Source organism: Dermacentor variabilis, chromosome 8 (assembly GCF_050947875.1).
Source record: "Dermacentor variabilis isolate Ectoservices chromosome 8, ASM5094787v1, whole genome shotgun sequence".
Taxonomy (NCBI): domain Eukaryota; kingdom Metazoa; phylum Arthropoda; class Arachnida; order Ixodida; family Ixodidae; genus Dermacentor; species Dermacentor variabilis.
The window spans coordinates 8,298,744-8,310,885 of NC_134575.1; the positions used below are offsets into that span (position 1 = coordinate 8,298,744).

General features: G+C 48.5%; 1 protein-coding gene across 1 annotated transcript; it reads left to right on the plus strand.

Moving 5' to 3' along the window:
- The first annotated feature begins 843 nt into the window (after positions 1–843).
- Positions 844–6,804, plus strand: LOC142589578 (myophilin-like). Its single transcript, XM_075701051.1, has 4 exons — positions 844–1,052; positions 3,439–3,548; positions 5,355–5,565; positions 6,245–6,804. Exons 1-4 carry the CDS (start codon positions 987–989, stop codon positions 6,437–6,439), a joined length of 582 nt encoding a protein of 193 aa, XP_075557166.1. The 5' UTR covers positions 844–986; the 3' UTR covers positions 6,440–6,804.
- The last annotated feature ends 5,338 nt before the right edge of the window (positions 6,805–12,142 follow it).

Below are 12,142 nucleotides of genomic sequence, written 5' to 3' on the forward strand. Positions count from 1 at the left end.
CATATGACTTTAACGTGACCGTTATGGGTAGCTAAAGAGAGTTGTATGAAACAACCACGGCTGCGGCATTTTTAATGAAGCTTTTTAACTACATCCAAGAGCTCCCACGAAATATCTTGGTAACATTAGTAACATCAAGAACAATAGAAAGAGCATCGCATGCGTCGTACGGAGGTCGTAGGTCCAGCTCCCACCGGCGGCAAGGTGTCTTCCATTTTCATTTTTTTCTTTCTATGCACGTTTCAATTTAAATAGCACAGTTAATTGCCCTTTTGCTTTCCTTGACTTCATTACTGCCCCCCTTTCATTTCCTTATTGCTATCAATATATTAAGTCCCCTGATTCCTGTATCTCAATGTTACTCATAAATGTTTTAGCGAGATTAAGGGACGGGCATATGCTGCGCTATAGTAATTGTCGTATGTTAGTGCACTTGTGTTTCCACCAACTAAAATCGGTTCCAAATATGAGTCACTCACGTCGAAGAACTGCCATCGCCTCAACGCGAACAGCAAAGATCGAACATGAAGCAGCGCTGAAAGGTGTTAAATTCAGTGCACAGGCTCCAGTTTACAGAGCACTCATTGGCGGGGCAAGTGAGTGCGACAAACGGTTGCATTACATGCGTTTCGTAGAACGAGGGAAGAAAAATCCGTAGGGGAAAAAAAAGATGTATCGAATCCCACACAACGCCCCCTCCGTGCGCCGGCAGGCTATTTACGTGGTTCGCCCCTCGAGACTCCCTTTCCCGAAGTTGTTGCTCACTTTTAAACTGAGCCATCGCGCACTCACCCTCACTTCTTTTTTTTTTTCTGCCTGCAAGCTTTCTCTTCTTGTGTTCCTTCTGCCTTCGGCGCGCTAAGTTCTATTTCCGGACGGGCCGAGTCGCCCAGCGCGTCCCGCGAAAAGTGCTCACGAGGGAACGTCGCAGGATCGAGCAAGCGGCTGCGGATAGTTTAGGCCTGTAACACCAAGAAGCCGGTGTCATGCGGCAGCTCAAGCAGGCCGACGTGCAACAAAAGGAGTGGGAGGATGACCTGCAGCCGCACCAGGTGAGCACGCTGCTTGAATCGTCGCGGTGCCGAATTCGTGACACACCTCGCGCCATCTTGCTCGGTCGACAAGAGGCCAGCGCGGGCCAGTAGGTGCTATCCCCAGTTTGAGTGCCCTACTAAAATATGCTAACGCCATCCGGTGTAGCGACTCAACGAAAAGGATACATCTCGCACGATGGCAGACGTGCACTTGTGTATGCCAACGCTTGGCGTCGCCCGGCACGTCCGGCCAACATTGCGTGCGCTCCGTGCGTTCCAGCACGCCGGTGCCAGCTCAGGTCAGGCGCTGGACGCGTGTGCCTCAAGATGAGCGGTGAATTTGTTGACGCCAAACCGCTGGCATGGCCTATGCTAAAAACCGCTTCCTCCGCCCGCTAGGCGGAGGAAACGTTACCGTGCTACTGCTGACACGAGAAGTTTCAGCGCTGGTTCTTTCAGTCGAGAATTATGATGCAGGGCGTGTTGATGAATGTGTCGAAATCACTAGCTAATTTCATTCCAAAGGCTGCAGACTCTTCTGAAACAAAGCAAAGATAGTAGGAAGAAACTTTCTGCATTTCCTAGCACGTTCTCGTAATAACGAAGTGTAATTCAATTTCGACTTAGTATGCAGATAATAATAACGCTTTTTTTTTTTCATAAAAAGGTTTGTATCACCGGACCAAACCACATGTACAAGTTATTTATTGACTGCAGGCATATAACGATAAAATAAAGAAACTATTGTTTCACCATTGCTCACGAAACGTGGCATGTTGAACATACTGTCGAACACGCTATAGTATAGTGCCCTTAGTAAGCGCTGGTGACATGCAGCGATATTACTTAGCAGTCTGAAGCGAACTGGGGTAACATTGGGCAAGCAGATGGGCCAAATTGACCCGCAGTTCAGATTCCGTGGCAAAAATAATTCGTGCTTACAAGTGTGGAAACAGTGGCTTAAAGGTAAAGTCAGGTCAGCTAAGTATCTTGAAAAACAGCGCAACAAACGGATTACTTTAGGCACAGCAATTACAGAAGGCGTAATCCGGGGACTAGCTACTCTAATAAGTAAAAGTTCAGCCAAAAGTGATGGCTAACCTCCAGGTGCCACCCATCCGATGAAGCGCTCTACTTTTGCTCGTTAATTTCTCACTTGGTGATAGCTGGCTAGCGGCTCGCCCATATGTGCAGCACTGTTGCGCTGTCTGTCGGGATGTTGTCAAGATTAACATTCAGGCTGACAAGCAACGCCATCGGTGGCACCGTATTTTTTTATGATTAATTTCACACGCCGTGGTTGCTTAGCGGCTATGGTGTTGGGCTGCTAAGCACGAGGTCGCGGAATCGAATCCCGGCCACGGCGGCCGCATTTCGATGGGGGCGAAATGCAAAAACACCCGTGTACTTAGATTTAGGTGCACGTTAAAGAACCCCAGGTAGTCGAAATTTCCGGAGCCTCCCACTACGGCGTGCCTCATAATCAGAAAGTGGTTTTGGCACGTAAAGCCCCATAATTTAATTAATGATTAATTTTATTATCCGTTATTTTCTCTCGCTCCGCCATTTGATCGGAGGCCGTCGTCGTCACCGCGACAAGCAATTGTAAGGACAGCGGGTGATAAAGGAAATGATGAAAAACTTATCGTCACAAATTACGGCTCCTGAAGGGCTACAGTATTATTGATAAGCCGACTCTAGTATCTGACGTGAGCTTTGTAGAGCACCAGAGATTTAGGAGCTCCTACCAAATTTGAGTACTCCAAATTTAAGAGTGCTAACCTACTGCAGCATTACTCTTATCATTCTTGTCTAACTCTTGTCGGCACACATATCTCGTCCACAACTCAGCCGGCTTGTCATTCTTGTCGGCTCAGTAGCTATACGAACAGAAAGGTGATAAGCTGACAACAGAAAGGTGATAACAAAGTGCAATCGCGAAAACGAATGATAAAAACTGTGAATAAAGCTCGCGACGCAATACGGTGCCTAGCGTGGCAAATGTCTGTAGAAATATACTATTCCCTGTTGGTGAAAGACAGCGCAAAATTAGCGCGATCGTTAAGAAATATCTGAACTCATATTCAGGACTATGAGAGAGAGAGAGAAATGAAGAGGAAAGGCAGGGAGGTTAGCCAGATATCAGTCTCCGATTTGCTATCCTACACTGGGGATGGGGTATAGGGGTTAGAAAGATGACAGAAAGGAAAACGCTAAAAAAAAACACGCACACATGTAGACACACACACACACGCACAAAAGGCTAAATTGTTCCAAAATAGCTATGCGAGTGCGAATTTGGTGTGTCAAGTGCTGCCCGATTTCCCTCCCATCATGTGCTTATACAGTAGTACGGTCAGTGCTTACGGACGTTCTGCTGAGGCCGCTCGATTTGCTACCGCAGCGCGACAACACCAAGGAGAGCCAGATTCTGATATGGATCTGGAACTGCCTCGAGATGGTCAGCTGCCTCGACTACGACCAGTTCCTCAAAGATGGTGTGGCTCTCTGCAAGTGAGTGACACTATAACTTGCCACTTGTCTACAAATATTGATTATATTTTTACACGCACCGTACAATGCGTTGCAACCATATGAAGTAAACAGGCAATGGAGCTAGGAAAAGCGTAAAAAATTGCAGTTTTTTAGTTTGTGATGTAGAATAATAAGGCAAACGGAAATGAGTGAGTGATGGAACGTCGTCAATTATTCATTACTAAATGCATCAAAAATAATGCTAAAAGAAAACTATTGCCTAGGCCCTGAGGTCGCGTGTAAAACGGAATGAAAGCGCACGAAAAGATAACCGCGTGGTTGCCCTCCTACCGTCAACCTTGTTGGGTTGAGGAACGTGAAATGCCGAATATCAGTGAAAATCAATTTCATTAGTGTAGCATCCAACCGGGAGGCTGCCGATAAAACGCCATTTATCGTCACCAGCATCACCACGAATCCACGGCCTCAGAAAAGCGCAATCAGCCGTGCATTATACAATGACTGGAGTCAAGTACCCTGCATGCTCTCAAGCTGAAATTAATAAAGTCTCTGGGTGAAAATGCCCACTGTGTAATGTTGGCCGTACTTGATGAATCATTTGCGCTATTCGTAATTATAAGCCGAAAATCACTATAGCAGAATTTTTCATTACTAGTTAATGCTCATCAAAATATTACTCCTAGGAGACCAGTAATCGTTTCTTGCTTCTCAGTGGTTTACTCCTGGTAACCGAAGTTGAAGTCTCTGCCAAGAAATGCGAAACGTTGCCCGAGCAGATTTTTTTTCTTTTTAATGCACTTAAATGAAGTGCCGCTACAGCCACCTGAAAGACGCATTATGCAACTGCGAAACGAAACTTACAGTTGCCCACAGAAAGGGCCTTTTAATTGTCAGTACCTCAAGGAAACTTCTACTTTACATTTCATACTATCAATTACAAATACATACACACCTCCGCCTCACCTGGATACCGAATCAGAAATAAGGACATATAACTGTCAAGACTGAAGAAGTCGCAGTTGCCCCCAGAAGGCAACTGCGACTTCGACATCGACTCGATAGCGAAGCATTAGAATATTACGCGAAGCCTTGCTCGTAGTTTTATTTGCAGTGCAAAATGCATAAGACATTCGTTTACTAACTAAACTCGCGTGGCGTCCCGCGTGCCCAAAGGCACACATGAACGAAGTGCACTCGATGAACGCGAGCGCTGTAGTGGTGTGCACAACGCTGGCGTGCCCTGCATGAAGAGCGCCGCGAGAGCGCCCCCGCTTCTCCCAAAGCGGCCGTCCCGTGCTGCCGCTCCCTTTGCCTGTGCCACGTCTCTGAATCTCGGATAATGCCACCTCAGCAGTGGATGCGCGCGATCGACGGCTGGCATCAAGGCGTCAGCTTTCTCGGCTCGCGCCCTCGCATAGCCGACGCCGGTCAAGTGGCCTCCGACAAACAGCGCGCGGTTTGCGCATGCGCCGCCGCATCCAGGATATCGCGGAGTCGGCGAGGCCGCTAACACGCCTGTAGTCATTATCTTTCGTAGTCCATACTGTGAACTTTGGGCACGTGAAGTTGAGTGTCAATTAACGCAAAAATATTTCTAGAACATTCCTTTGCGGGTATATAGGATGTGTAAGCACAACAAGGAGAATGAGCAAGGTCTCAGAAATGTAGCACGTTGACATATTTTGAAGTCACTTATAATGTGAGAGTTATCAGAAGTGGTTGATTGCCTCTGAGTCACGAAAAACAGTGTTTCGGTGCCGTTTCTGTGCTCGGTAGAGTACTCCGCTATTTTAAACCCACGAAACAACCCATCATCGGGCGCAGGCTGATGAATCACGTGCGGCCTGGCTCGGTGACCATGGAGGAAGTGAGCACCGGCAGCGACTTCCGTCAGAAGCGGCGCAACATCGAGCTCTTTCTGCGCGCCGCCAAGTCGTACGGCGTCGAGGAGCGCCTGCTGTTCCAGCCCGAGGACCTGCTCTTTCTGCGGCACCTGCCCCGAGTCACCAGGTGCATCTACGCCTTGGGAAAGCTGGTGAGTACGAGCGCGATCAGTGCGCGTCCCCGTGGCCAACCCCTCTTCCGCTTCGACGACGATAGCACCGTCAGAGTGTCATGCCGTATCTAGGTAGACAACGAGGGTGAAAATGACGAAGCGCAAATTTAAATCGCTTGTTTGATCTTCGTGCTGCATCATCATTCTGGCTATATTTTGCTCTGTGTGCGGGGATGCACAAAAAGTAACGGACAGTAAAGCAGCGTTCACGCCGGTGAGTGCGACCTGTCGTTAACTTGTGCTCGCATAACCACGGCCATGGAAAATAACCACCTCTGCATACCGACGCCCTGCTCCTGCGATGCTGTTTTGGCAGCTTTGCTACTCCAGTCGGTCAATGAGCAATTTCACAAGATCGGTCGCTTTTCGGCCAAAGCGACCATTTGGGACCGCTGTTTTGAGCCTCTGTCAGCCCCCGATACTTTTCGCGCACTCCGTGGTTTGAAATCACCGTTCGCCTATCACGTGGGGCTGGCCTATTTCTTGTCAGCCTTTCCTCTTATTTTTTATGACTAGGCTTCAAAATTGTCTTGTGACTCTCCTTTATGGTTTTTTTTCCTTCCTCCGTGAGTTAAAACTAAAACGGCGATGATGATGAGTACGACAGACAGGCGATGAAGAAAATCGCTTCTTCTTACGCACCCCGACGACGATGCAGGTGGACCAGGACTCGAGCTACAAGGGTCCCAAGCTGGGCGAGGAGCCCTACGACCCCGTGAACGCGGCGGCCGGTCGCCGTCGTGGAGGCATGCCCATCGGCGACGACATCTACGTGGCTCATGTCAACGTCCGTGACGTCATCCGCCGGCTGCCTTCAATGACCGAAGGGGAAGACATCATATCCATCGGCTGAACTCCGCGCTGAATGAAGTGAAACATTGGTTACCGGCGACAAAAAGTAATAAGGGTCGGCTGCAGAGCCTCTGGAACCGGGAACTGTGTGTGAGGGGGGGGGGGGGGGGGGGGGAGGATGTCCCCAAAGGTTCCACTGATGAGTGGGGGCGCACTTCACCTCGAAGGCTGACCCCCCTCTAATATAAAAAACTCTTTAGCCTTGATTTCACAACAAAGAAAACGTTTGCATAAGCCGAAATGAGCTTAAGGTTTCGCGACAACTTTGTGTTACACTTCTATAATGAAACCATTAACTATCGTGCGGTCTGATATTAAAATTGACAGGTCTGTGTTCTATACAGATACCTTAAAACTGAAGAAATACATGTACAGGTGTAATGTCGTGATTGTTACAAAGCAGAGAAGTGCGCTCACTGGCCTGGCACTACACTATTGTTTAAAGTGTCATGCCATATATGCCGGTTCGCGCTCTGGTGTCAAAACATTGCCTGCAGCTCAAGAAATGTGTGCACGCAAATGTTTACAACTCTCAGTTGTTCAGTCTGTGAGAATAGAAACTATACGCTCAAGAATTAAGACATTTACTTCGATATTCGTTTCATGTACGCACACAGCCTGGTGTTGTATAACTCGCAGGATAGCGACACCTATACATACTGCACAATTGAGTGCCGTAAACATCCGTACGATTTTCACTGTCCTGCATAATCACAACAGTGTCCTGCGCTTTTCATCTTTAAAATTATCTTTTGCCCTCTCTCTGCCACTGTATGTCTAAGCATCTTAGATGAACTTGCTGTTGGGATAGTTTGTAACTCATCCTGGTAAAACAAATTAGAGTACAAAGAACACACACACACATCCACGCACACACCCGCACATGCAATCACTCCAAAAAGACCCCCCAGACACAGGCGCCCATGTCTGGCGCCTCTGTCTATGAGGTCTTTTTCGTTGAGTGCGTCTACAGGTGTTTGTGTGTGTGTGTGTGTGTGTGTGTGTGTGTGTGTGTGTGTGTGTGTGTGTGTGTGTGTTTGTGTGTTTGTGTGTGTGTGTGTGTGTGTGTGTGTGTGTGTGTGTGTGTGTGTGTGTGTGTGTGTGTGTGTGTGTGTGTGTGTGTGTGTGTGTGTGTGTGTGTGTGTGTGTGTGTGTGTGTGTGTGTGTGTGTGTGTGTGTGTGTTTCTACTCTAATTTGTTTTACCTTAATGTCTAAGTAGCTGCAGATATAATGAATTAGAGGACATCACGTTCGAAACTAAGTAAAACATGATAGCCCTTCCTTGGATTTCCCCCATAATTAAGCAGGACATCAAGGGCCTAACTTTGCTTCAAATTCGGTGTCTTGTTTAAGAACGCCCCGCAAGCTGGCAGAAGGGAGCCCTAGGTCTTTTTGTTCTGCTTCGCTGTTCTGCTCTTGCGTTGAATCTCGATGTCCAGCTTATCATGTCTTGATCTCCTGCTTCGTTATCTTCGATGAACTTCGGTGTCCTGCTTATAAGCAGGACATCAAAGGCCATCGAAGGGCAGCAAAGCAGAACCTGGGACTTCCCGTTGGCAACTTGCAGGGCGCATTCTCGTCCCGAAGGAGAATCATACTTTTCACAACACAGCGTTCCAGGATTTATCAACCTGCTTGGGACATTCACCTCCCAGCCTGTGGCTGTCCACACACCCTGTGTATTCGGCGTATTGTACGATCCGCCTGCGTGGCAGCGCTGAGCTGGGTCCCTTGTCTGTCTGTGTCTTTGCTCTCCTTTTGCCCCCTTTCCTTCTGCATCAGTGCAACCCACCGCAATAGAACAGTTGCTATGGCGATCCGCTGCTGAGCTCGAGGTCGTGGATTAAACTTCGGCGGCCGCATTTCGATTGGGCCTAGACACAAAAAAAAAAAAACTGAAGTACCTAGACTTAGGGGCAGCTTAAAGGACCCCAGATGGTCCAAATTAATCCGGAGTCCCCCACTACGGTGTGCCTCAACCAGATTGTGATTGTAAAACCAAAGAATTTTTTTCGCCCTCAGTGCAGTTGAGATGCTCATCATAAGTGAGACAGTTTACTGCACTTTTTCTCGTTATACGAACCTCTCAAAGTGAATTAAAAATTGAATTTAAAAGATCTTCTTTAGCTGCCCCCCCACCCCGCACGTTCTGGCTACTAGAAGAACACGCACGCACAAACAACGGGATGCGGCTAACACGTGACGCTCCAGTGCTCGTGCAAGGAACCACCACGCAAGTTAGCCGCGTTTGACGCACTGCACAGGCGATTCGCATGGCAAGAGACTGCAGGTCCCATAGATGCTTTTCCCAAGTCATAGCGCACTTTTGTCGACATTTAGCGTGTAAAAGAGCGTGCGAAAACTAATGCTTTCCAACACATACGTAAACGCGTACAATAAATTATTCTCGTCTTTAAATTCGAATCATGCGTTCGGGAACACAAACTCGCCATACTATGTCTCCAAATATGATTTGGAATTGCAAAAAAGATGGGCATCGGACCACTCTCACAAAATTTATCAGTTTCAAAACAATGGGCCACTTTACGACACTAATGTAAAATGTGTGCAATATTTTTTTTTCTTGTACGCGCATACGCAGTCCTTTTTTTTATTTGCCTTGCTTCCTGTCAAAAGTCGCCCAAACACGTGGCCACATGGGGCACTATACGATGGGATTCTGTCCAAGATAACCTAATAGGCGGCTAGGGGTAAATGTGCGTGCAGAGTCAGCTGCGCAGCGCTACGATGCACACCACCATGTCGTGCTCAACGCTAGGCATATGGGCCCGCTCATGCCGAGATTGCTGCCTTGTTTGGTGTAGCAGCGCATGCGTCTGTTTTGTCGGGTACCGATAAATATTTCACTCAAAGGGCTCGCAAATCGACAGTACAGCTAGAGGAGGAGGCGGAACAAAGAAAGCGAGAAGGTAGGGATGTTAACCAGAACTGCGTCTAGTTGGCTACTCTGCTTTGGGGGACGGGAAAGAGGGAACAGAAAGATGAGGTAGAGAGAGGGAGGAGGGGAAGGAAAGGCATGGTGAGCTCGCGCACGCACGCGGAGGGCCTGAGTGAGTCGGGTACAGATAGAGGTGCAAACGGCAATAACGAGGTAGCTGTGCTCCGTTAATGAGCCCAGAGCGTCCACACCTTGTCGTTCACTTGGCAAGATGTGTTCACGGCGCTGCTGTACGACTTCGCATGCTAATACAAAGGTAATTTCAGGACTCAAGTCAAAACATGTTGTCACGTCAGCAGTTCTACGTACAGGTTGTCGTTGCGGTGGTTTATGACGTCACTTAGTTCGTTTTTTTTTTTCTCCGCGTCCTAGTGCAAAAGATTTGAGTAATTTCTTTTTCCAGAAGGCATTAAATTCCGAGATCTGAGGAATTTTTTCCTAGAGGTGGCAGGGCATCGCAAGAGAACCACTCTTGGCACCGGTCTATCGTTACGTGCAGCCGTATTTTTCTTGTTTTTTTTTTTATCCATCGACAAGAAGGCCTTGCACGGTAGCCTCGCAATTATATTCTATATTAATTTCGTTAGTGTCTCTCTGGGCTCTGCGCTTAGGTTTTATTTTCGTTATTAGCAGTACCTCTATTTAGAACCTTGCACAAGTACCATAGAACTGCCGAAAACAGGCTGCTTCAAGAACGGGTCTACGTACAGTCGGCGTCATCCTTGTGTAGAGCGCGGGAACGGCTGCCTCCGGGGCGCTCCTGAGGCAGCCAGCGGCGTATAACGGTAGCTGCTGGAGACATTTGGGCTGGGCCCAGCAACTACCGGTCGCTGGCTGGCTCCTGGGCGCCCCGGCAGCCGCTGTTCCCGCGCTCTACACAAGGGTGACGCCAACTGTACACGCTGCTTGTGCTGAGGAACATGATGAATGGAGTTCCGTCGGGGCCCGAACCCCTCTGTAGTGCTCACTCTGCGTTCATAGAGCCGACTGGTGTATTTGCGGCTGCTTCTCTGCGCTGTTGTTTCGACTGTGCGTAAATTTTGCCAATATAATTATTTTGGTCAGAATAATTCGGCGTCTCGTAGCCCATCCTCCAGGCAGAAATCTCAGCAGACAGGTGACGTTTACATGTTGCTGCGAAGAATCGAGAACACTGAATGAGAGCTATAAAAAAATGTTAAGATACCGCCTGAAGACCGAAGCATTGACAACGATACTAAAGCATTATATTATTACAGGAAACAGGTATTGTGGGCAGTACATATTAGCATGCGTTGTGTCAGGTGCCTAAAGACATACATCAACGGAGTTCACTGGATCATAGCGAGCAGTCGCGGTGACAAAGCTCGCACGAGGAGGGGAGCCGGAAGCGAGGAGCCTACCGCTTGTCCCAACGAGAATATTTCGTGCTGCCTCTCCTTATACCATTTCGCAGTGTCGCGCCTTCGACACTCCGAAGATGACCGCTAACACGAGATGCGCGAGAAGACTGTGCGCATCAAAGCACCAGCCTTCTCCATTTGCCCTCCCACCCGTAGACGACCACGTGATCTCCAACACTCGGCGACCGGGCCACGCATGCGCCGTCGCACCTGAGACAGCACGACGGAGGCCAGGCGGCGGCGGCGACGGCGCGAGCACGTCTCGAGTGTAATTGTTATCCCAATAAAAGAAACGACGCTGTCCTCTCCGCGCGCCTATCGCATTCGCAGGTCACAGCTAGGCACCCTTTCGACGGTTGTGGTGACCTGCACAAACGTCAGATCAATATTCTGGAAGCCACTAAACAATGTAGTGACTCATGGTCTCCGAGATCGGGTGGTGCGTGGAGGCCGCTCGGTCGTGTTTTCTCGATCACGCTGTTTTCAGCAAACGCCTCATATAGTATAATCTCGCATAAACATAACGATGTGGAAGTGGAGCAACGTCTTCCGTGCTCAATGACCGCTGATGACATTGTTTTGCTTGCGGATAGTCGGGAAGACATTCAGCTTCTGGCAGATATTTGTGGAGGGGAGCGCAGCGTTCTGTAGTACAGTAAACTCTCAGTTGTACGAACGTCGGTTTATCGAATATTTCAGAATAACGAACTTTTAAAAAATCCCCGGCAGTTTTTTTATAAATTCTATGCAAAAATGTTTCACTTAAACGAATTTCGGAACAGTCAATATTTCAGTTTAACGAACTCGCTCAGAGGACCAAGGCTTATTTTTACGACCCAGGTGGTGTGTTTTTTATCGGCTCCGTTCAGCCTTCCAGTTTTAAGTAACAACGGCAACTCGCGCGCCCACTTTCGATATGAGTGCGACGAAATGGAAGCGGTTGTCTCTCTCGGACAAGCTGGAAACCCTTCAGCGCCTGGACAACGGCCAAAGGCAAGTGCACGTTGCAAAGGACTATGGAATTACACTGTCGACGTTGTCAACGATTGTGAAACAAAAATCGAAGCTTGAAGGAGAAACTTCGAAGAATCCCGCCAGGAAACGACTCGGCACGGGGTAGTTCAAAGAAGTGGACGATGCCTTTGCAGTATGGCTTCGCGACCTACGATCTCAAAACATTCCAGTGTCTGGCCCGATGATACAGGGCAAAGCGAAGGAATTTTCTCTTCTTCTGGACATTCGTGGCTTCGAAGCAAGCAGTGGATGGCTTACACGATTTCGGGATAGGCATGGGATCACGTGGAAAACGATTTGCGGTGAAAGCAAGGATGCCGACCAAGAGGCAGCGAGAACCTGGAAGGA